The sequence below is a fragment of the Martes martes genome (assembly GCF_963455335.1).
Source record: "Martes martes genome assembly, chromosome: 9".
NCBI lineage: Eukaryota > Metazoa > Chordata > Mammalia > Carnivora > Mustelidae > Martes > Martes martes.
The window spans coordinates 11621552-11646743 of record NC_137896.1 but is presented as its reverse complement, the minus strand read 5'-3'; the positions used below and the strand labels follow the sequence as shown (position 1 = coordinate 11646743).

The 25192-nt window shown below is 44.7% G+C and overlaps 1 protein-coding gene across 2 annotated transcripts in view; it reads left to right on the top strand.

Moving 5' to 3' along the window:
- Window positions 1-25192, top strand: part of ARFGEF2 (ARF guanine nucleotide exchange factor 2) — a 97796-nt gene that overhangs the window by 26953 nt on the left and 45651 nt on the right. For both annotated transcript variants that reach the window (XR_013967454.1, XM_080814265.1), the window contains exons 7-19: window positions 6910-6978; window positions 8537-8688; window positions 11499-11629; window positions 12739-12973; window positions 13640-13739; window positions 14477-14616; window positions 17143-17251; window positions 17916-18099; window positions 20383-20494; window positions 21007-21212; window positions 23504-23588; window positions 23691-23862; window positions 24452-24603. Coding sequence is in view for 1 of the 2 variants with exons in the window: in XM_080814265.1 (XP_080670391.1) it covers window positions 6910-6978; window positions 8537-8688; window positions 11499-11629; window positions 12739-12973; window positions 13640-13739; window positions 14477-14616; window positions 17143-17251; window positions 17916-18099; window positions 20383-20494; window positions 21007-21212; window positions 23504-23588; window positions 23691-23862; window positions 24452-24603 (1847 nt within the window). In the remaining variant the exon portion in view is untranslated. The remainder of the gene's footprint in view (window positions 1-6909; window positions 6979-8536; window positions 8689-11498; window positions 11630-12738; window positions 12974-13639; window positions 13740-14476; window positions 14617-17142; window positions 17252-17915; window positions 18100-20382; window positions 20495-21006; window positions 21213-23503; window positions 23589-23690; window positions 23863-24451; window positions 24604-25192) is intronic.

The following is a 25192-nucleotide window of genomic DNA, read 5'->3' as shown; positions in this document are numbered from 1 at the left end:
CCATCAGTCTTATCAGCCTGTCCAAGACATGGACTAAATGGCTCTGTGTAAACTTACAAAATAGATTTTTGAGCCTGAGACATTCTAGCTTATGTGAATTTGGGGGCACAGCCAGCAGTCTTCCCTAGGGGACCCCACCCCATGTGTCCATTCACACTCCTCCTCAATGCCGGGCTGTTCTTGTCAGTTTTCTTTTTAAAAAAAACAGCTTCATTAAGCTGCAGTTTGTGTACCATAAATTCAGCTTTTTAAAATGTACAATCCAATTATTTTTAGTATATTCACAGAGTTGTGCAGTCGTCACCATAGTCAATTTTAGAACGTTTTAATTACACCCAAAAGAAATCCTGTGCCCAGAAGCTGTCATTTCCCGTTTTCTTTTTTGTTTTTAAGATCATTTTTAAGAATCTGACTTTTTGACTCCCAACATGCATGAGACATCAGCACATTTAAATTTATGTGGCTAATGAGTAGCTACTGTACGTACACAAATACCTGTGTGTTTAAGGATTTCTTAGCTCGTTTTTTTCTTCTTGCAGCTCGTTCTTAAGGAAAAAAAAACGCAATTCTTAAGTATTCTAAAATAGAGCAAAGTTATCATCCCTCAGCCAATATGGAGATTCTGATCGGAGAGCCTGGTTTCAAATCGTGACTCTAGGGTCTAGTAGCTGTGTGACCTTGAGGGAAATCTTTAACCTCTCTGAGCCTCAGGGTCCTCATCTGTAAGATGGGGCCACAGCTAGTACTGATCGTACAGGTTTGTGAGAATTAAATCAGAGCAGTGTCTGGCGCTTGGACCTGTTTGCTATCATTACCTTTCAAATAAGTTTCCGCTTAAAAAAAAATGAGTTAAAAAAGCAGATAGTTAAGATGGTAATCAGATGTGAAGGTGGTGAGAACAGTGCATAGAATAAAGGGAGCCTGTTTTCCGTGTTAGCAATCCCAGATCCTCTGCTTTAGGAATTTCAGTATTTTTTGTGGACAAAACAAAAATTGTCTCAGACCAACACTTTATAAAAATAACAGAATGTACCCCCCGGGTCCCCCTCCTTTTCTGACACAGCCTGCCTTGCTGGGTGGCTCCCTCTCAGGGGTTTACGACTTCTGTGTTAGCTGCTCGATGGACACTTACTTTGCGACAGTAGGTTGCCTAAGTGTTCCTTCCTGTCGAGGAACCGTGTTGGCGTGTGGTTGGAATGTGACAGCAAACAGCTTTGGTCCCTGATTTTTTTTCCTTTAGCATTTTTGCATATTACCAAGTGCTTGGACATTGGGCACAACCAAACCCTAGTTTCTAGGAAACAGGCATGTCACGTTTTACTGTCACTGTGTGTTCACATTTGTCCCCACCATTCTACATCTGCCTCGTTCCCCCTCTGCTTTTTCCCTAGCACTGTAGTGTGCAGCATAACACAGTTATTATCCCAGCTAGAACGTAAGCACCGTGAAGATAAAGATCTTTGTTTTAAACAGTGATGTATTCCACATGCCTGGAACAGTGCCGAACAGGCAGGCATTCAACTTTTTGATGGAATGAGTGAGTGAATGCATCGTACCACCACACCTAACTCCCTCCACCGTGGTCCCCGCTTCACCGGACAGAAAACAGAGGCATGGGAGGGTGTGTCTCAGATTCCTTCTGTTTTTTCCCCTATTATTCTTAGCATGTAACTTTCATCCTCCAGGTTACCTCATGGTTCCAGATGCTGTCATGTCCTCCTGCAGGAAGGAGGAAGAGGGTGGGACTCAAGGACTCCCAGCTGAGTCATGCTGCTCCCTACGGAGCCTTCCCGGAAGCCCAGGCAATCCCCATAATTTACGCTTTACCCCTTATTGGCTAGAACTTGGTCACACGGCCACCCTTTCTGCTGGGGTGGCCAGGAAATACCGGGACAGCCCCTTCCAAAACAGAATTAGAGCTGTGTGAGGATTCAGGGTATGAGTTAGTGACCGGCGATACCTACCACAGGGGTGGTTCTCCTGCTGGCTAAGGAGGGAATGGCACAAGGGTTTCTTTTATCTGAACCTCTTCAAGATGACCCTCTTATTTTGCTTAGGGACAGAGTTTGTGAAATGGCCAGTCAGTAATGGCCAAGTGGTGACTGCTGGACATCCCCAGGAACCAGCATATTCTGAACCTTGCAAGGATTTGGTTTGGTTTGGTCTGTTAACCTTTTGACAGCATGCTTGAAACTTAAACACAGCAGGCTTTTTAGTGGTTGTTACTGCATCGGAAGGCCTCTTCTCAGCCCTACCCCAGGCTGACATGTCAGCAGGGAAGCAGAGCAGGGGTACCGTGGGGGTCCTGCTACCTCTGGGCCTCTTTAGGGGCTCTTCAGCGGCAGCTGCCTCCGTGGGAACCTTATTTTGGAATTGGGGCTTCCTGACTCTCACACACCTTCCTGGCCTGAGAAGGTTTTGATATTGCACAATGGCTGCTACAGATACAGCCCGTCAAGGAAAGTGAGTTAAAGACTGTTATTCCTCCAAAAAAAATGGGGGTCCTGGTGCTGTTTAAGTGGAAAAACTGCAGTGAGGGAAGAGGAGGATCCCTGTAGAAATGGACATTTTTTTCCTCTTTAGAATGAAAGATGGTGATGGCTTTAAGTAACTGAAACTGTGTGGTTAGTGGGAAGTTTCTTGTCTGTTTTTTTTAAATTTGTTTGTTTATTTATTTATTTATTTGACACAGAGACAGTGGGTGGGGTGTGGTAGGCAGAGGGAGAGAGAGAATCTCAGGCAGACTCCATGCCCAGCATGGAGCCCAGCGTGGGGCTCAGTCTCAGGCCCTGAGCCAAAATCAAGAGGCAGAGGCTTAAACAACTGAGCCACCCGGGTGCCCCTAGTTGGGAAACCTCTGTATGGACTTAGTCTCCAGGGCCAGGCAAGTGGCAGAAGTGAGAAGGCCTTGGGGCGTCCGGGTGGCTCAGTTGGATAAGGAGCCAACTCTTGATTTCGGCTCAGGTCATGATCTCAGATCTCAGAGTCCTGGGATCGAGCACTGTGTCAGGCTCTGCACTCAGCAGGGAGTTTGCTCTCTCTCTCTCTCCCTCTCCCTCTGGCCCTCCCCCCTTCACTCATGCGTGCACTCTACCTCTATCTTTCTCCAAAGTAAATCTTTTAAAAGGACATGTGATGTGATGAGGACTGGGTGTTGTATACAACTAATGAATCATGGAACATTTTATAAAAAACTAATGATGTACTTACTATATGTTGGGTAATTTAAATTAGAAAGAAAGAAAGGAGAGGGCCTCTCTCATGAGGGCATCAGGAATGTCTTAGCACAATCATACCCTACAGACCAAAGAAAAATTAACATTTGAGTCCTCCCTCTACAAACACCATTTTAAATGCTTTCTGGGTATTATTTTACCAAATTCTCACAAAGCTCCATGAGGTAAGTGCTATTGAAATCATCCTTGTCCACTACTGAGGGAACTGAAGCTTGGAAAGGTAATATGACATAAGTCCCCACATTGGGAAGTGGCAGAGCAGGAACCTGAACCAGACATGTTGGCTCTGGAGCCTTCACTCTTCTCACTGTGTTGAAGTCACTTCTATAAGGGAACATTTTCGCTTTTTTGCTCTGATGTCTTTCAGACACCCAACCCCGTCAGTGTCCCATTTTCCCCACTCTTGACAGACCCATGACACCTGTCCTCAGTGGCAAGGACTGAGGCACCAGGACATCTGTAGAGTTCATGCCTTGGCTAAAGGGGGCAGGTGCTCCTGGTTCCAGACACTGTGGCCTGGTGTTGCCAGATAATCCAGATCTGGGTTTTTATGACACATTTCCCAATTTTTTTTGTTGGTTTTTTTTTGTCCTTTTTTTTTTTTAAGATTTTATTTATTTATTAGAGATCACAAGTAGGCAGAGAGGCAGGCAGAGAGAGAGGTGGGGGGAAGCAGGCTCCCTGCTGAGCAGAGATCCCAATGCGAGGCTTAATCCCAGAACCCTGGGATCATGACCTGAGCCAAAGGCAGAGGCTTTAACCCACTGAGCCACCCAGGCGCCCCACATCTCCCAATTTTTTAAGTGTTCACAGCTAATGCAAATAAAAAGAAAATACAGTCCATAAGCACAGCCAATGAAACAATCAACAGAATTTAAATGCATCCTACGGAATGGGAGAAAATATTTGCAAGCCATTTATCTGAGAAGGGATAAGTATCCAAAATATACAAGGAACGTCTACAGCTCAATAGCAAAAAACAAATAACCCACTGAGAAATGGACAAAGGACCTGAATAGACAATTCTCAAAAGAAGACATACAAATGGCCCACACATACTTTAAAAGGTGCTCAGTTTCACTAATCATCAGGGGAATGCAAATCAGAACCACAATGAGATATCACTTTGCCCCTGTCAGAATGACTGTTACCAGAAAGATGAAGGACGAGTGCTAGGGAGCATGGGGGGGGAAGGGAACCCTTGTGCCCTGTCTCAGGAATGTAAATTGGTACGGCCGATATGGAAAACAGTACGGAGGTTCCTCAGAAAATTAAAAATAGAACTACTTTATGATGGAGACGTCTTATTTCTAGGTATATCTTCAGAGAGATTATAATCAGGATCTCGACAAGATCGTCTGCACTTCCCTGTTCAGCATTATTCACAATAGCCAAGATGTGGAAGTAACGTCAGTGTCAAAAGATGAATGTGTAAAGCACTTGCGCGCGCGCACACGTAGACACGCACGCATACACTGGAATATTATCCAGCCTTTAAAAAGAAGGAAATCCTGCCATTTGTAACAACACAGATGAACCTGGAGGGCATTATGCTTAGTGAAAGAAGCCAGTCATAAAAGGACAAATACTGCATGATTCCATGTGTATGAGGTACTAGAGGAGTCAGATGTGTTGACACCGAATGGAGAAAGGTGGTCACAGAAATGGGGAGATACTGATTGGGAGTACCGTTTGTTACATAAGGTGCGGAGTTTTGGTGATGCAGCGTGTAGCACTGTGACCATAGTTACAGCACGGTGCTGTGTGCTAGAAATTTGCCGAGTGTAGATCTTATGTGTTCTCACCACAGACAAGAAAGGAAGATAACGGTAACCGTGTGAGGGGACAGAGTGTTAATTAGCCTGATTGCGGTGACCATTTCACAGTGTGATTTGTATGCATATACACACATCGCATCATCGAGTCATGCCCCCTAATTATATACAAGTCTCACTTGTCGATGATACCGCCGTAAAGCTGGGTCCGGGGAAGCAGTGCACAGGCTAGAGAGTGCCTACCTGCAGGCCCAGTATACCCGCCAGGCTCCGCCTTACAGCCTCTGATGCCCCTCCCCCAGCCTGCAGCTCCCACCCACCCCCATTCCCCCAAATGACATGCATTCAGCATGCTGGCGTTGCGCGGGCGTTGGAATGTATGGTAGAGATGGGCAGCTGCCATCATCATTGTATGACACTGTGGCATCGGAGAATGCTGGACCTGGAAGGGAACTTGGAAATACCTTGTCACATGTAGAGGAGATGGTTTTAGGTGGCTCGTTTGCTAAACAGTGTTTATTTAAATAGTGACACATTGGGGCGCCTGGGCGGCTCAGTGGGTTAAAGCCTCTGCCTTCGGCTCAGGTCGTGATTCCGGGGTCCTGGGATCGAGCCCCGCGTCGGGCTCTCTGCTCGGCAGGGAGCCTGTTTCCTCCTCTCTCTGCCTGCCTCTCTGCCTATTTGTGATCTCTGTCTGTCAAATAAGTAAAATCTTTTTTAAAAAAATAAATATTGACACATTGATTTTAACATACGTTCAGAAAATGTAATTGGCTTGTGAATCCTCTGGTCCTTTGAATGGTCTTACCTGAGGTGAGTGAGTGTGAGGAGCAGTGGTAACTGTACATGTGTGATGTACCAATACTCGTGATGGTGATAACAGCAAACATGACGAAGGTGGCCCAAGAGCGCCTGAAACATGCTCACACACCCATCTATTCTAAACCACGTTGTTCAGACAAAGATGGGGGAGCAGGAGATTGTAACTGCAGCCGCTGGCTTTTTTTTTTTCCCCCAAGTTCTTTTCCGCCCTCTAAGAAAAGCATGCAACATCCATATTTTCAATGGAGATTGACTTACCCAACTAAAGAGTTACGGTGGTTTACTTGCCAGTTGTACCTCAGTGAAGCTTGGGAGTGGGTGGCAAATAAATAGTTTGGGGGGGGGGGTCAGCTGCTCCGTGGAAATGAAAATACTTTGTACTGCTCTCCGGGACCTTGTGGATCAAACACAGAACTTGTAAAAATAGGGACTTGACTGAAAGGCCTTACTGAATTCAAAAAGAATTTGTAGTCTTACTTTGGTTCCATTTAATGTGGTGGCCTTTTTGGTCAATGGGATGTTTAAGAAATCACTCATGTTTACTCCTAAAAGTCTAGTCTAGGAGTGTTGACTCGTTCTCCCAAAACAACTGGTGCCGAAGCTCTCCCACTTAAGCAGTTAACAGCTGACAGAACAATTCGACTTAAAATGTAGTAAATCCTCAGTTACCACATTAGACATCTCATGCTGAGTTCTGGGTGGTTCTGAGTGCGAAGGAAGCGAAGCAACAGGAGGCATGTCACTTCCCAAGGCCCTGGGGTACCCAAGGTGAAGGCACAAGAGAAAGCTCCATCTTTTGTTCTGCGGAGAAGCATAGCTGGGTAAAATCCATGGGGGGTTGGTGGAAAGGGCTTTAGCGAGGAAGAGTGATCCACAGAGGGAAACTCAAAGTCATAGCAGATCCTGCCTAAGAGTTTCCAGATTGCACAGCTCTTGTTTTCTTTTGGCATAATCAGATTGAGCTTCGGAGGGGACTCATTTGTCCCCTTTGCCTCCTGAGATGTGACCCCCTTCTCCCCCTTTGGTTTCCTGGGAAATACCCACGTGTTCATGTTTTTGTCTTTGGGTGTGTATAGGGACTGATGACGGGGCTCAGGAGGTGGTGAAGGAGATCTTAGAAGATGTGGTCACATCTGCTGTTAAAGGTAAGAACCAAGAACCCAGCCTCTCCCCCTCCTCGATGCCCCAAAAAAGTCCTTGGCCAGATAATTTTATTGGCGGAATGCCAACCCCCAGTGAAGTCATAGAAACTGAGTCTGCTCGTATCTGCCTGTCTTTCCTGTGAGATTCAGAAAAATCTGAAAAGGATATTTGTAAATATCTAAAAGAGAAGTATCTTTTTAGTCATTAATCTTATTCTCATTGGGGCTGGGTTCAAGCAGTCTGATGATGCTAGAATTGGGTGTTTCACATGGAAGACAGAGGCCACTCCCAGATATATCCAGCTTTTTCCAGGAGTGGCTGTGAATCCTGAGGTGGTGTCCATTGCTGCTGAATGTTCATGGCTAGCCACTGATGTGTCAAGGGGACAGTCCCCACGTCAGCAGGTATCAGATGCACAGAGAAGCTTTGTTCGTTTTCTTAGACTTCATTCATAGCTCCCTCGGTTTTAGGGTGTGGTTTCAGTGGAACAAAACTTGTAGAGCTCAGAATGACTATTGGAAGAGTTTTTGGTTGTTGTTTTTGCCCAAAATCTTAGGTAAATGACTGTGTGTTGAATACTTGACTCCAGTGGCAATAAACCATTAATGGGTCTAAAATCATTAATTTAGCAGAGAGTTACAATCAGTGTTTCTTTCTTTCTTTCTTTCTTTCTTTCTTTCTTTTTAAAGATTTCATTTATTTATTTATTTGAGAGAGAGCACAAACAGGTAGGGCGGAGGGAGAGGGAGAAGCATGCTTCCTGCTGAGCAGGGAACCCGATGTGGGACTTGATCCCAGGACCCTGGAATCATGACCTGAACCAAAGGCAGACGCTTAACCAACAGAGCCAACCAGGAGCCCCAGGGGTCATGATTTTTAAAATGTATTTCTTACTGTGGGTGACAGTCTGAGAAGTTTGACCCACTGCTCTAAGCCCTATTCTTTTGTTGATTTGGGTTACCACCAATCTGTATTCATAGATTTCATTATTTATTTAATGTAGAATTACATAAAATTACTTAATAGAATGTAGAAATGTATGTCCTGGTAGCAATGTCTTTAAAATAGAATAATTTTAACTTTGTCTTTCCCTTTTCACACGGCTGCCAGGAAGCTCAGGTCTACTTTGTTTTTTTCCTCCTTGTGACTGAGGTCTTCTGTCATAACTGCCAATTCTTTTCATTTATATGGCTCTTCTTCTCTAACCCCTATATCAGTAGCATTTTTAAAAAATCTGTGCTTTTCATGCTGAGCTGTTTCTAAGCTTTTCCAGAAGTGGACGGGTGGGCAGGGCTGCTGTATTGCTCATTTCCAGAGGCACCACTGACATGGCCTATAATGTGAATGAAACCTCTGGGGGTGTGTGGATAGTAGACACATGTAAAGCCTAAACACCACTTTGGTCAAGCCTTTTTCAGTATTTGTCAGTCTCCTAGGGTGGTAGCAAAGGGAGAGGGGAAAAAGCAGGAGCTGGAAGATGATGTGAGTAACTTCTCCCTGGGTCAGAGCTTTTGGGATGAGTACTAACTTGGTGATGATTTTTTGCACCTGTGTTTTAAGAAGCAGCACAGAAGCGTGGCCTGACAGAACCCGAACAGGTCCTGGGTGAACTGGAGTGCCAGGAAGGTGCTGTTCCCCCAGCAGCTGATGAAAATTCCCAGACCAACGGGATAGCAGACGACAGGCAGTCCTTGTCGTCAGCGGATAATCTGGTATGTTGGTGATTCTCCTCTTATACAGCCCCGTTTGGATTTTTACTTTTTTAGAAGATGCACAATTAAATCTCTAGCAGAAGCAGCGAGCGAAAACCAGCAGACCTTACTCAGTTAGTCACACAGTCCTTGCCTCATGTGCTTCATATTAGTAGGTTACATTCTTGGAATGTGCTCCTGGTGTATATAGCATTGTTACTAAACCTTGTTTATTATTAACCTTTGTTACTAACCTTGTTTATTCAGACTTTTAAAAACTTAGATTTTCTGGCCTTTTTCTTTTCTCTCGTATACATTCATTATAGAAGAATCAGAAAACAGAGAAAAGGGAAAATAGGGAAATAAAAGTCATCCATAATCCCCTAACCTAGAGATAAGCCTTGTTAACTGTTACTTATATCTTTCTAGATTTTTCTCTCCCTCTCATTTTTTTCCACTTAAATGTAATCACATGATATACTTCTGTTTTGTAACCTGCTTTTGAAACTTAGTATATATTACGAACATCCTTTCAGACCCATAGATGTGTCTGCCACATTATTTTTTTTAAATAGCTTTGTTGTTTTCTTGAAAATGCTGTATATAAACATTCAAAACAGGGAGAAATATGATGTTAACATCCCACCTGAACCCACTCTCTCTACCTTTTCACGGGTGTTTCTCAGCCTTTTGCATTATCAGCGCCCCACCCCCCAGCCTTTTTATATATTTCTTTTCCTGATACACCATCCCTTTCATGAATTTTAAAGCCACTGATAAACTGGATATCTATTTATGATTATACATATACCTGTACTTTATATATACAAATAATAAGATTTTTTCCACCCCCAACTCCCCTACCCCTCCACCAAGAACCAATACCTGACCCTGTCTTAGTCTGTTTGGGTTGCCATAACAGAATACCATAGATTGGGTGGCTTATAAATGATAGAAATTTATCTCTCACAGTTCTGGACCCTGGGAAGTCCCAAGACAAAGGTATCAGCAGTTTTGGTGTCTGGTGAGGGCCTGTTTCCTGATTCATAAAATGGCTGTCTTCTTCTTTTTTTTTTTTTTTAAGATTTATTTATTTATTCATTTATTTGATAAAGATTACACATAGTCAGAGAGGCAGGCAGGAAGAGAGGAGGAAGCAGGCTCCCCATGTGGAAGCAGAGAGCCCTATGTGGGGCTTGATCCCAGGACCCTGAGACCATTACCTGAGCCAAAGACGGAGGCTTTAACCCACTGAGCCACCCAGGCGCCCAAGTGGCTGTCTTCTTAAGGACACTAACACCATTCACGAGGACTCCTCTCTCTTAAGCCCCACTTCCAGATGCCATCACTTTGAGGGTTAGATGTCAGCCTGGGAATGGAGGTAGAGGGAGCATAAGCATTCAGTCTGTAGCAGTCCCCATGGAATTATGTCATCCCCATTAAGAACGTACTTACAGATGTACTCCAGTCCGCATGAAGGACTCTTGCCTTTTGTACAAGGCTGTGACTTGCTTTGTTTACTCGGCACCGTTTTATGGACATCTTTCCACATCAGTACATACAGACCTAACTGTTTCAGTGGTCATGTAAAATTCTGTCCTGTAGATTGCCATAATCTGTTTTGCCAATTCCCTGTTAGGTTTTTATGTTACTTCAGTTTTTTTTAATCACAGGAAATAGTTCTATAATGAGCATCCTTATAGATAAATCTTGTGCACATCCTTAATTCTTTCTTTAGGATAAATTCCTACAAGTGATATTGCTGGGTCACGAGTTGGAAGCTTTCAGGCTTTTGTTCCTTAACATCACATTAGCCTGCTGGGAAGGTAATGCTCGAATCTCTGCCCACCTGTAGGCAATCAGTGCTCATTTCCCCATTCCCTCATTAAAATTGGGCAATAGCCTTCATTCCAAATTTTGCTGGTCTGATGGGAGAAAGATCCCGCCGTAATAATTAGTAGTAACATTATTTAGGTTAATCTGTCATTTGCATTTCTTGGTGAATTGCTTATTCATGTTTTTTTGCCTGCTTTTCATTTGGGTGGAAGGTTTCTGTAATTTCCTTAATGAATTATAAGAACTTTTTGTACGTCGAGCATACTAGTTTTTTTCATATGTTATAGATTTTTTTTTTAATTTTTTAAAGCAGCTTACTTTTTTAGTTAAAGAAGTGTATTTTCAAATGCCTGTCGTTTCCCCCCATCTATCCTGCAGTAGTGTTCTTAGAAATACTGTTATCCAAACTAATATAATTACTTGCACACGTGACCCTTAAATAACACGGGGGCTAGGAGCAATGACACTCCCCTGCCATGCGGCCGAAAATCTGCGTTTAACTTTTCACTCTCCCGGAACTTAACCACTGATAGCCTGCTATTGACCAGAAGCCTCACCAATAGCGTACACAATTGATTGACACGTATTTCCTATATGTATTATATACTGTATTCTTAGAATAAAGTAGACTAGAGAAAAAAATCACAAGGAAGAGAAAATCAATTTACACATCTAAGTGGCCCCATGCAGTGCAAACCCGTGTTGTTCAAGGTTCAGCTGTATTTGTCTTAGATTTTTAATGGTTTAACATTTGCTCATTTATCATTTTAAGCCATCCATGCCCACTTTTTGAAGAACAAGGAACAAGGTTTTAGAATTGCCAGAATGACTCCCCCATAGCTCCTGTTTTGGCATATTGTCCCCTCCCCCACATTCCTCACTTCCCCATTGAATAACAGAATTTTAATTTTCCATGAAATAATTACATTCTTTATTTTTGAAAAATAATTTTGTTTTGACCCCTTAATTTTTCTCTTATTTGTTTCTAACCTCAGGAATCAGATGCACAGGGACATCAAGTGGCTGCTAGGTTCTCTCACATTCTGCAGAAGGATGCCTTCCTGGTGTTTCGCTCCCTTTGCAAGCTGTCCATGAAACCCCTTGCTGAAGGCCCCCCAGATCCAAAGTAAGCAGACACCATTTCTTGGCCGTGTATGACCCAGATGACTCAGGAGGATGTTGGAGGTTCCAAGAAACCCCAGTGCCCTGTCCCCGGGTTGGTGTGAATGCAGGAATTTACAGCTTTTCAGATTCCTGCTGTCCCTACGGCCCTTTCATAATAGATTGTCTCTGTGTCCACACCAACCAAGATTTTGCCCAGTGTTACTTTCCTTGGCTTATATACGAGAAAGTGTTACTATACTGAACGTGTTACCCTCTTTTTCCTGACTAACGAATTTAATCTGATGCAGGGTGGGCAGGGGCAGGATGTGTACAAACCTCACTTCCCTGCCCTGCTGAGAAACCTCTGCTCCATGGGTACAGGTTTAAGTCCCAGATGCAACCCAGAGAAGCCAAACCTTGCTTCGTAGTGAACCAGTTACTGCAGAGCCGGTAGGGCTATGGAGCCAGAGAGCCGCATTCACTCCTGGCTCGCTTGAAAGCACCTCCACAGCCATAGGCACTACTGAACCTCATCTGAAAAGTGGGGATGTGGGAAATTGCCTTATAGGGTCCATGACATGAAGTGGTATCAGTACATCCTGAGTGTGGGGCCCGGCACTTCATGAATTTTATTGTCCTTGTTCTTGTTAGTCGCCAGCAATAATCCCCAACCCTCCTGTTGAGATATCATGACCGTTAAGGAGATGATTCAGGAACATTTCCTTCTTTCCAGGCCTGTGGGTGCAGGTGGTTAAAGAGCACTGTTCCCATTTGTCCATAAAGACAGAACAGGATGCAGGGGTTAGTCTCACATGTGTGATGTAAAGTAACTGTAGTTGCAGAGCCCGTACATTTATGCTTACTCTGCTCCCGCTGCATCCCGTTTTATGGCAAGGAGAGGAAGAGGATAGTAGGAGTTGGCAGCTCTTGTCCTCACGGGCTTATAGGTCCCCGGAGGTCCCACCTCATGCCATCTGCCCTCACGCTCTTGGCATCTAGATGCCGGTGCCAATTCTTAACTCACTGGCTCTCAGAAAACTCAGCTCGCTGGTAGAGGAGTGAGGCCTTCTCAAGAAATGCACTCTTTAAAATGGAATCTTCTAGCACTGTCACCGTCTTTCCCTTTGCCAGATCCCACGAGCTGCGTTCCAAAGTGGTTTCCCTGCAGCTGCTCCTGTCCGTCCTGCAGAACGCCGGCCCGGTCTTTAGGACTCACGAGATGTTCATCAACGCGATCAAGCAGTATCTTTGCGTGGCGCTGTCCAAAAATGGCGTCTCTTCAGTGCCTGATGTCTTTGAACTCTCTCTTGCCATTTTTCTTACTCTTCTTTCAAACTTCAAAATGCACTTGAAAATGCAAATAGAGGTATGGACTCCACAATGATTTGGGGGGTTCTTTTTGTTTTGTTTCGTTTCTTTTTTTGTACGGTGTTTATACACGAAGAGTTAAATCCTGGTGACATGGTCATCAGGAACTAGACTTATACGGTCCACTTGCTGGCACCCCAGAGAACTTTTTGAATGAGTGAGAGACTACCTATTCCTAAAAGTTCCTGCCCCCAGATGTGAGGTGCCTTTCATTTTAACCCAAAGTTTAAATCGAATGACCCAAGGGCTAGTCTCAGTCCCCTGAACATGTGTGTTTAGCCTGTACGTTTTTTGAAGTAATCTGATTTAGTTGGCAAATTGAGAAGTCATTTTCGTTTTACATGACAAGCCAGATCTCTGGTTTTTGTCAAAACCGTAACGCTAGTCCTCGTTTTGGCCTGGCAGCTCTTGCTGGTTGCTGAGGGGCTCCTCTAGTGGGGCTCCATCCTCCGGGTTGCTGTGGTCCTGCCCGGCTAGCTGTTCCCCCGGGAGGCCGGGCTTCCGACGCGCCTCAGCAGTGCGTGTGTGTGTATGCGCTGCTCCTTTACTTCTCCCCAGGCTCCCTCCCTCGTTGGAGCTGCCTGTTCCCTTACAGCCTTTGGGGTTTTTGAGCCCCAATTTAAATGATATTAATTGGTGTCCCCTTTGTCTCCGTGTCATGTAGGTCTTTTTCAAAGAGATTTTCCTGAACATTTTAGAAACATCAACAAGTTCTTTTGAGCACAGGTGGATGGTCATTCAGACTCTGACAAGGATCTGTGCAGGTATTTTCACTCCGAGGGTGCTCATCCATTGACTTACCCAGAAATGCTTTTCCAAAATCCAGATTGAGCCCTTTACTTCCTGCTTTTAGAGTTTTAATGTAGCGCTGAGAAAGCCTCACCTGAAAGGCTAACGCTAACCAAACGTCTAGTCCCACTCTTCTTCTCCTTTAGAGGATGCCCAGCTCCGTCTGGTTGGCCCAGACCTTGTGGTCTTTGCACAGAAAGTCCCACACCCTGGGAAGCCCCCTGCTCCTGCAAAACCAGGATACATGGTCACTCCACCTACAAACTGAACACTTTGTCAGTCACAGGGTCCAAGGTGTTAATGCTGCCAGCCCTTGATTGAATCCCAAGGTCAGTTCGGATTTCCCTTATCACCGTACAGTTGTGTGGCTGGTAACCAAGCCTCCTGCTTGTCTCTCATCAGACATAATTCCACAAGTGACACAACTTTAAGAGGTGGATCAGACCATTGTTATCCCTTTCTTACGAGGAAAGAGATCTTTGGAGAGGCAGAGTAAGCTGCTCGAGAGTCAGTGAGTGCCGAGGCAGGCATCAGAAGAGGGCCTCCCCAGACTTGTAGTACATCTGACACACGTTTCCTGAGGGATTTGTGTCTACCTGAGTCAGTGATTCACTGGGAAGCAGTTTTGAAGAAAGAATCTAATGTAATAGGAAAATGTAACTGCTGTGTCTGTTGGATCAGAATTTCTAATATCTCTGTGTTATTTTCCAAGACGCCCAGTGTGTTGTAGATATTTATGTCAACTACGACTGTGATTTAAATGCTGCTAACATTTTTGAGCGCCTTGTGAATGATTTATCCAAAATCGCTCAGGGAAGAAGTGGACACGAGCTAGGAATGACTCCTCTGCAGGTAAAAACACTGAAAACACCCATTTATATGTGTGTGTGTGTGTGTATTTTTTTTAAAAGATTTTTTTATTTATTCATTTGAGAGAACAGGAGCACGAACCGGGGGAGGGTCAGAGAGGGAGGAAGGAATAGACTCCCTGCTGAGCATGGAAGCCTGATGCAGGGCTCCATTCCCAGAACCTGGGATCATGACCTGAGCAGAAAGTAGCTGCTTAACTGGCTGAGCCACCCAGGTGCTCCTCCCCCATTTATACTTAAAGTGCATTTGCTTCACAGTGTCTGGGTGGCTCATTTGGTTAGGGGTCTGACTCTTAGCTCAGGTCTTGATCTCAAGGTCGTGAGTTCAAACCCTGCGATAGGCTTCATGCCCAGCGTGGATTTTTATTTTTAAGGATCCATTTGAGAAAAATAATAATAAAGTGCGTTCATCTCCATAAACGTTTATTGAGTGCCACTGTGTGCCAGGCCGGCGCTATCCTTGGTGCTGGAACACAGCAGTGAACAAAATGCAGTGCCCGTGAATGTGTTCAACTGCTGTGGTCAGCAACGGAGGAGTAAGCCTCAGAGAAGAATAAAGCACGGATAAAGGAGGGCTAGAAATGGTCACAGAGGTAGTTTTTCTGAGAAGGTGACATTTGAGCTGAGACCTGTAGGAAGTCAGTTCGCTCAGTCACCTTTCCAAAGCTTGTATGAAAATAGGCTCTTAGGCTCCAGTAAGGCAAAGGAAATTGTCTCTTATCCAGTTGCCTCATTAGAGTGCCCACACAGAGAAGAGGATCTTAAGGTCTCTGAAGGAACTGGTCAGAAGGTCTGTGAGCTGCCTGGCATTACGTGTAGAATTTTGGTGAATGGGCATTTTCCCTAGAAGGTCCGTAGCCGTCATTAGATTCACAGAGAGATCTGTGCCACCATAGGTGCTGTTTTGAGTAGAAAATATTTGTATTTCTTTAGATTATCTATGATTCATATTCAATTTTTTTAAGAAATGCTACTTTTTAAAAAATTAGTATTTTTATTTGTAGAGCAAGCCTTAAAATGTAATGCGTTTGTGAGTGTTTGAAGAGGAAGAATGTGTCCAGAATCACTCATCTGTTGCATGATGGAAAATTCTTTCCTCTTTTTTTGGGGGGGCGGTATTACTGGTTAAGATCCTATTTATTTTTAATTTGTATTTAATGTACTTTAAGCAGTTTTTCCCCTAAGATTTTATATATTTACTTGAGAGTGTGCACATGTGCATTTGCACAAGGGGAAGAAGAGGCAGAGGGGGAGCAAGAGGGAGGAAGAGAATCCCAAGCGGACTCTGTACTGAGCACTGAGCCTGATGAGGGACTGTACCTCATGACCCCGAGATCAGGACCTGAGCTGGAACCAACCGTCGGATGCTTAACCAACCGAGCCACTCGGGCGACTCAACCCTATTGTTTTTTGTTTTTTGTTTTTTGTTTTATTTTATTCACTTATTTGAGAGAGAGAGATGACAAGTAGGCAGAGAGGCAGGCAGAGAGAGGGGGGTGCAGGCCCCCCGCCGAGCAGAGAGCCTGATGCAGGGCTCGATCCCAGGACCCCGAGGTCACGACCCAGGCTGAAGGCAGAGGCTTAACCCACTGAGCCACCCAGGTGCCCCAACCCTATTGGTTTATTAAAAAGGAAAGCGACTGAAGTGTTTTTTAAATTATATAAACAGTGAATATCTTCCTTTCAAAAATCCAGATAACACTTGGGGCACCTGGCTGGCTTAGTAGGTAGAAGATGCAACTCTTTTTTTTTTTAAGATTTTATTTATTTATTTGACAGATTACAAGTAGGCAGAGAGGCAGGCAGAGAGAGGGGATGTGAAGCAGGCTCCCCACCGAGCAGAGAGCCTGAAGTGGGGCTCGATCCCAGAACCCTGAGATCATGACCCTAGCCGAAGGTAGAGGCCTAACCCACTGAGCCACCCAGGCACCCAGGACATGCAGCTCTTGATCTTGGAGTCATGAGTTCAAGCCCAGTGTTGGGCATAGACGTTTACTTTATTTTATTTATTTATTTTTTTTAAGATTGTATTTATTTATTTGTCAGAGAGAGTGAGCACAGGCAGACAGAGTGGCAGGCAGAGGCAGAGGGAGAAGCAGGCTCCCTGCTGAGCAAAGAGCCCGATGCGGGACTTGATCCCAGGATGCTGGGATCATGACCTGAGCCGAAGGCAGCCGCCCAACCAACTGAGCCACCCAGGCGTCCCTAGACGTTTACTTTAAAAAAAAAAAAAAAAAAATTCCAGATAACGCTGTTCCTTTTAGGAAAGCACACATCTCCTGTTTTTCTACTAGGGTATTTGTAATGAACAGCTTTAGAGATTTTCAGGGTTTTTGCAACGAGCCCTTAATACTTATGTTACCTGTTAACTTTTCCTTAGGTTCTCTGCTTAATAGCACTGAATGTCAGTGATTATCTCGTATTGTCCCAGAATTCCCTAATAGTCCTGTAGATTTCTGCACTCAGTTCATCTGTTAAGTCTCTGTGCCATGTCCCTTCTGTCCTTCAGGAGCTCAGTCTGAGGAAGAAAGGTTTGGAGTGCCTCGTGTCCATTCTCAAGTGCATGGTGGAATGGAGCAAAGACCTGTATGTGAATCCCAACCACCAGACCAGCCTCGGTAAGAGGGCTTGCCATACCATCACCTCCATTTACAACAGGACTGTTGGGAAAGTCATCTTTGTGTTACTGTCTTAAAATTAGCAAAACTCTGTAGTTTGCTAATGCAAACTAATTGTAGAATGCCTTAAAGCTTCCGCTTTTTAATTCATCTGGTGTTTGGGGAGAATAGTATGAGTTGTACTCTAATGTCATTTTCCCAAATGGAGAAACAGTTCTGATTTTTTTTTAGTAGTCTCTTCTTCCCTCACCACCTTGAAGCACCACCTTTATGATATGCCAGATTTCCCTGTGTAAGTCTGTTTCTGAATTTTCTGTTCCATTCTATGGATTTGTCTGTTCTTGCACCAATACCACACTTTTCAGATGCCTTGAGTTTCTTCGTGAGTCTGATACCTGTTAAGGCAGGTCTTCCTATTCATTGTTCTTCAAGTGTCCTGACAGTTTTTACACTTCTGTTCTTTCGTGTGAATTTTAGAATTAGCTCATCAAGTTCCACAAAAAAGTGAATTTTGAGTGATGTCAAGGTTTCATGCTCATGACTCTTAAAGGACAAACTTTATTGTTACAGGTCTGGAAAAGGGAACCAGAGAGCCTGACCTGAGCTCAGGTGTGTCTGTGTCCCATCTGTTGATTTGGTTCCCTTTGCTCTTATGTCATTGCAGGTCAGGAGAGGCCCACAGATCAGGAACTGGGGGATGGGAAAGGCCTTGACATGGCGAGACGGAGCAGTGTGACGTCCATGGAGTCCACAGTGTCCTCAGGGACCCAGATGGCTGTTCAGGATGATCCGGAGCAGTTTGAGGTCATCAAACAACAAAAGGAGATTATCGAACACGGCATTGAGCTGTGAGTATGGCTGCTACTCCAGCCGAGTCTCTTGGGGCCTCTGACAAAGCCACATCTTCTCTGGGAACCTGGGACTGACTCCACTAGGGGAAGGACTGTTACAAAAGGCCAGTGCTGGCACTCGCAGCCAAGCCAGACTGAGCCAGGCAGAGTGAGAGAGTGGGAGAAGGAGAGGCAGTTTGAGATTAGAATTTAATAGCTTTGTATAGTTGATGCCTGGTCTTTCTATTTTTATTTTACCTAATACAAGAAATTAAACCAATTTAGAAAATAAAGAAAAGTATGAAGCAAGTATGTTTAATCACTCATATAATTATTACCTAAAGGAAATCACCATTGGTAACTTTTTTCCAACTATATCTTATGAACAGTTCCAACATACGGAAGGATGAACTCTTGCCATATTAGTGTTATCTATGTATAATTTCTTCTGACCATTTGAAAGTAATCTGCTCCCATCATAATACCTCAGTTGTGTATCTTTGAAAAATGACATTTTCTTATAAGCGCATTGTCATTACAGGCATTAGTAAATCTTAATGTGTTTCTTTCCAGTCTTTTACACACAGAAATACGTAAACTCAGTCTCATATCCTGTTCAACTTCTTAATGATTAGTTAACTTAGTAAATTCAGTTTGTCTTATTTGTTTATTTTTTTAAAAAGATTTTATTTATTTATTTGACAGAGAGAGAGATCACAAGTAGGCAGAGAGGCAGGCAGAGAGGGAGGGGGAAGCAGGCTCCCTGCTGAGCGGAGAGCCTGATGCGGGCCTCCATCCCAGGACCTGAGATCATGACCTGAGCAGAAGGCAGAGGCTTTAACCCACTGAGCCACCCAGGCACCCAAATTCAGTTTGTTTTAAAAGCTGATGTTACAGTACTTATTAATTGAAGTGTTGATCTCATTTCTATTCTCCCCAGCCCTTTATCACCCCCAGTCTAGTCTCCCCACAGGAGCTGATCTTTTAAAAACTTAAATCAGGTCTTATCACTCCGCCACCTAAAATCATTCCAGGTTTCCCTCTCCTTATCACAGCCTGATCTCACCTCCACCCCCAAACCCCCAACCCCACTGAACCTCATCTCCTGACAGTACCTGAGTCACACTGTGCACTTCATTCCCTTGAACACCTTGAGCTCCTCTCACCATAGTGCCCTCTGCTTGGAACATTCCTGGGTCTTTTTCCTCCCTCAGGCTTGGCAAAACCTCTCTTCCTCAAGGAGGCCTTCTGTAGCCGCCTATCTGCAGGCTGCTCTTGCTCGTGCCTGATCCATCTCCTTCCTGCATGTCTCTCGCCCCAGCACGTAGCGTTCTCCAGCGCAGGGCCTGGTAAATAGCACATTGAACTTATCCATAGTGGAGTATGCCTACCTTTAACAGGAAATACAAACAGTACTTAAGCCCTGTTAAAGGAAATCCCAACATGGATGGTCTAGGGCTGTTATATTGGCTCTCAGGGACATCAGAGATCCAGGCTGTTTACTTTTTCTCCTTTGCCATCCTTTTTTTTTTTTTTTTAAAGCAGTGGAGGGCAGAGAGAGAGAGAGAATCTTAAGCAGGCTCCACACCCAGCACAGAGCCCGACATGGGGCTCAGTCTCATCCTAGAATTGTGACCTGAGCCGAAATCAAGAATCAGATGCTTAACCAGCTGAGCCAGCCAGGAGCCCGTCTGTTTCACCATCCTTAACACGGTTTTCACTTTCAGCATGGCCTCATGGTCTAAGGTGATTGCTAGAGCACCAGCCATCACACATATACTAACGAATAAAGGGGAAAGTACAAAAAGAATATATCTCCCAGCCAAGCCAGCTTTGTTTACTAAGGATCCTGCCTAGAAGTACCCATTACCATTTCTGCTCAGACATCACAGGCCAGAACTTTTCACGGGGCCATACTTTAAGGAACTATGAAAATACTTCCTTAGAGCACTGATATCTACTGATACCTACCTCAGAGCACTGATCTTAGTTTGGTTGGGAGTTGAGTTTAATTTTTCTAAAGGCAGGAAAATGGAGCTTTTAATCCGGGGCGTTGTATGCCTGGGTGAACATCTAGAGCTCTGTTAGTGTTGGAGAGGAGGTGAACAGATGTTTGCGGATGGCCATCAGACTCTGCTGTAGCTAGGTCAGAAACTGAAGGTGAAATTCAGAGAAGCTGGCAGGACACACAGGACCTTCCTGAGCTGATAGCTGATGACTTGTTCATGCCTCAAAGGCTAGCCTTTTCTGTCCTCCAGATTATGAAATAAGTAACCCATGTCCTGTCTCTTCTTGAAACAGTTTCAACAAGAAACCCAAGAGAGGCATCCAGTTTCTCCAGGAGCAAGGCATGCTGGGAACATCAGTTGAAGACATTGCCCAATTCCTGCATCAGGAGGAGCGCCTTGATTCTGTAAGACTGGGGGTTGGACGCTTGCGTGTTGGTTTTATCAGGTGATTCCGAGATGCCCCCTAGCTTTAACCTAAAGCGTGGTTGACGCCGAGTGCAGTGGCTATTGTCCTCACCCCTGGTCATAGCAGTCCTACTTACTCCTTCAGCCAGCTTCTCGAAAAGCTCCTAAGAGCCGGTTGTGTACTTGCTAGAACAGTGTCAGAGCTTGAAGTGTCCCTTGACGGCTAGAAACTTCTGGCTGCCTGTCTGCAGCTAACCTCCCTCCTGAGTGTGTCCCATCATTCTTTCATCTTTAAGTCTCCTGTGCTACCTCCTCCTATTCTGAGATAGGATAGACTGAGCCTGGAATGGGTGGGTGGGTGGGCAGGCTTGGAGTCTCAGCTTTTCTAGCAGGCCAGCCTCTTCTCAGTGTTGAGAGCAGTGCGTTCTGCCTCCCCACTCTGCCTGAAGTGTGTTTTACCGTTGGTTCACATATGACAGTTTCTAGACATGAGTGGGTGTATATGTTTCAGACCCAAGTAGGTGATTTTCTGGGAGACAGCACAAGGTTCAACAAGGAAGTGATGTATGCCTACGTGGATCAACTTGACTTCTGCGAAAAGGAATTTGTCTCAGCCCTGCGGACGTTTCTAGAAGGTTTCCGCCTACCTGGGGAAGCCCAGAAGATTGATCGATTAATGGAGAAATTTGCTGCGAGATACATAGAATGCAACCAGGGGTGAGCACTGTGTCGATGTCCTTTCCATGTCATCTTTTTGCCTACCTCAGAGCACTGATCTTAGTTTGGTTGGGAGTTGAGTTTAATTGTTCTAAATCTGCACCAGACAACTAAAGTTTCTGTTACAATGTGCCTGACACTGCTGAGGGATTATCTCAGGTAAGACTTCACAGTCTCTGTTGTGTCCCCTTTCTGCAGTCAAGGCAATTGAGAATCAGAGAGGCTAAGTAACTTGTCCATGTTCACACAGGTAGAGCCCATGCTATCTTGATAAGAGTAATTTTATGAGTTGAGAAGAGGCCCCTGGGCACCTCTTTCTTAATTAAGAATAGCTCCTTGATTTAACATATGGGGTAGATCTCAAGGATTTGGGTTTTTCTTTGGTTAGATACTGATGAGCAGGTTTCAGAAATGGCTACATAACTCATAAAACCCGCCTAAGTGCATGATTTCATCTTAGGTCCTCTTTTGGTGGGTACATCATGTTTTTTGTTTGTTTGTTTGTTTACTATTTTATTTGTTTGTCAGATAGAGAGTGAGAGTGAGCGAGCACAAGCAAGGCAGCAGCAGGCACAGGGAGAAGCAGGCTCCCTGCCGAGCAGGGAGTCCAGCTCGGGACTCGATTCCAGGACCCCGGGATCAGGACCTGAGCTGAAGGCAGATGCCTAACCGACTGAGCCACCCAGGCATCCCATGTTTTTGTAGGAACTGGAAATTAAAAAGAGAGCTAACCTTTATTAGACATCCCCTGGGGCACCTGAGTGGCACAGGAAATTGAGCGTCTGACTCTTGGTTTCAACTCAGGTTGTGGTCTCAGGTTCGTGCGATCAAGCCACGTGTCAGGCTCTGTACTCAGCGGGAAGTCTGCTGAAGACTCTTTCTCCTTCTGGCCCTCCTCCCCTGTGCGTGTGCATGCACATGCTCTCTCTCTCTCTGTCTAAACGAAATAAATCCTCAAACAAAAAACAAAAAACATATTCCCTGTATGTCAGCCATGCCATGGGTTTTACATACATTTCATTTAATTAATGGTAAGCCTGGGAGTAGTATGTCCATTTTTTTGGAGAGGAAACTGAGGCTCTGGGAGATTGAGCATCCTGCCAGAGTTAATCAGCTGGTTAAGTAGCAGAGCAGGGTTGAATATGGATTGTCTGACTCAAAAGCTCACACTCTTTCCCCTGGGCATGAAGTGAAGAGTGTCTGAGTGTACTGCGAACATGATGTGGAAATTTTTAATAACAGTTTGCCTCCCGGGTCTACTTGGTTTTCATATTAATTGGTTCTACTCCTCCAGGTGCACAGCGAGCTCTTCCCATTAGATGCATGGTCAGCAGGGGCAGCATCTGGTCACTAACCCAGTAGACATTAGAATGTGCTGTGAAGGCAGACGAGAAGTTCTGGGGACCTTGGTCTGTTTCTCTTAATGGCTAAACACGTTAGATTGTTTCATGTTGGAATTCAAACCTTTTGTTACGTTCTTCAGAGTTTCTCCCTTTCCTTCCGGGGATGGTTTGGACAGACCAGTTTTTGTAGCTTTAGATCCACAGATTTCAAGGCTGTGTAGCCACACATTTTTATCTTTTCCTGCCTAAGGCAAAAAAAGTCAGACTTCACCAGCATATTATGTAGAGCAACCTAAATATTTTTCTTCAAATTTCTGCTGTTCAGTATTGCAGTGGGTAATGTAAGCTGTAAATAATGAATAACTGAACAGCAGTTTTCTCTCTCTCTCTCTCTCTTTTTTTTTTTTTTTTTTTAAGTAATATCTGCTCCCAGCATGGGGCTTGAACCTACAAAGCGCAAGATCAAGAGTGGCACGCTCTACTGACTGAGCCGGCCAGGTGCCCTGGACAGCAGTGTTCATCCTCTTTCTCCCCAGGGCCCAGCACAAAGTAGATGCTCTCAGGAATAGGACCAGGGTGAGGCAGGTGAAGCACAAGGGTGCAGACTGTCCGGGGGCCTCACCGTCATGGTCAGAGTGAGGGTCTCTGCATTTTGTCTCCGGGTGCCTCGCTTGCCACAGCCTAACCCAGGGTTCTGGCTGCACCTTGAGAATCTTCTTTGAAACTTGACTTAAAACTGCTTTGTTCAAAGAAACCTAAAACCTGACACAATTTCTTAATTAGCTTTTTCTATACTTAAGGACATTAGTTACTCTTCAGTGGTGCTAAAAGCATGAACACTCTTGACTAGTTTGCAACACGTGGAACAGTCGGCCTGTTTTCAGTGCAGCGTGTCTCCATTAGCCTCTTCTCAGCGCATGTTCTTACATCTGGAACCTTCTCTTCCAGGCAAACCCTGTTTGCTAGTGCTGACACTGCGTATGTCCTAGCGTACTCAATTATCATGCTAACCACCGACTTGCACAGCCCTCAGGTAAAATATTTTAATGATTGATACGATGTAGTAGCTAAATGAGGAGTTTTATTTGGGCCACTGGATGTTTTCTGAATGGCTTTTAATGTTTTAAAATTTCAGGTAAAAAATAAAATGACTAAAGAACAATACATTAAAATGAATCGGGGTATCAACGATAGTAAAGATCTCCCGGAAGAATATCTCTCAAGCATCTATGAAGAAATAGAAGGCAAGAAAATTGCCATGAAAGAAACAAAGGAGCATACGATGGCAACCAAATCTGCTAAGCAGAGTAAGGTCTACTGACTAATTATTCCTATTAATCCTAATGTTTAAGTGTATCAGATCGCATGATTAAGTCCCCTGATGATTAATTTGCGTATCTAGGTATCTGAATAGTTAATGTGTTTAAATCAGTGTGATTATGTTGATTTTCTTATAACCATCTTCTTGCTAGATTTGTGATTAGCTACAAGAAGGTATTTAAAATGAGTAACCTGAGAGCTAAATTATCCCACTCAGTGTTCCTTAAAACTGCTTTAATGCCGGTGGTGATGGTGCCAACCTTGAGAATTCTATGGGCGAAGGCCTGTGACACTCTTGGCTTCAGCAGAGACTGAGAGCACAGGCTGCAGAGCCACCCTGCCTGGGGTCAAGTCCCACCTCCACTCCTTACTGGGTGTGTGTCCCTGGTCAAAGAGCTGAGCCTGTCTGTGCCTCATTTCCCCCTTCAGTAAAATGGTACTGTTGGGAACACGCTCATGGAGGTGCTCAGGAAGATTTGTGACTGAACCATTGTCAATCTTTTAAAACCATGCCTATCCCATAGCGAGCGCTCAGTGGGTATCAGCAGCTGCTATTAGACTCTCATTTCTCTGTAGGCGTAGCTAGTGAAAAACAGAGACGGCTGCTGTACAACCTGGAAATGGAGCAGATGGCCAGAACGGCCAAAGCGCTGATGGAGGCCGTGAGCCACGCCAAGGCCCCGTTCACCAGCGCCACTCACTTGGACCATGTCCGCCCGATGTTCAAAGTGAGTATCCTGAGAAGCCAGGACCTGGCTCGGCCTGACTGTGCAGGGGGCGGGCTAGAAGCCAACCAGTGACTCTGTAATGGTGACGAGGTGGAGGAGAGGAAAGGTCAGGTCTGAGTGCTTCTGTCTGAACAGTAACTCAAGTGAGTTACTTCCTTCCCAGAAGCCCTTTGATGGTGTGGGGAGTGTGCCAGCATGGGCTCCACGGTCAGAATGGCTGGTTTGCATCCTGCCTTTGCCACCTTGTAGCTCTGTGACCTTGGTCAGCTTACTCAGCCTCATCTGTAAAATGGGGACAAGCATAGGGTTGCTGTCGGGCCTGCTGGGGGAACTGAATGAATTAAGAGTCATTCAGGGAAAAGAGATAGTTTCATTTTGACCTCTCACCTCCATGGCCTCTGGGTGAGTTTACCAGATGAAACTAGTTGGAGGTAAAAAGACAATATCCTGAAGTGTCTCTTTTTTTTAAAATGTCTAGAACAGATACGTGCCTTATAGACACATAACGCATAATTTTTCTCTAAGGTATTTTTGTAGTAGCTGTCAGTATCCTGTTAGTTGAGCACTTCTAGGTTCTTGTGAACTTTTT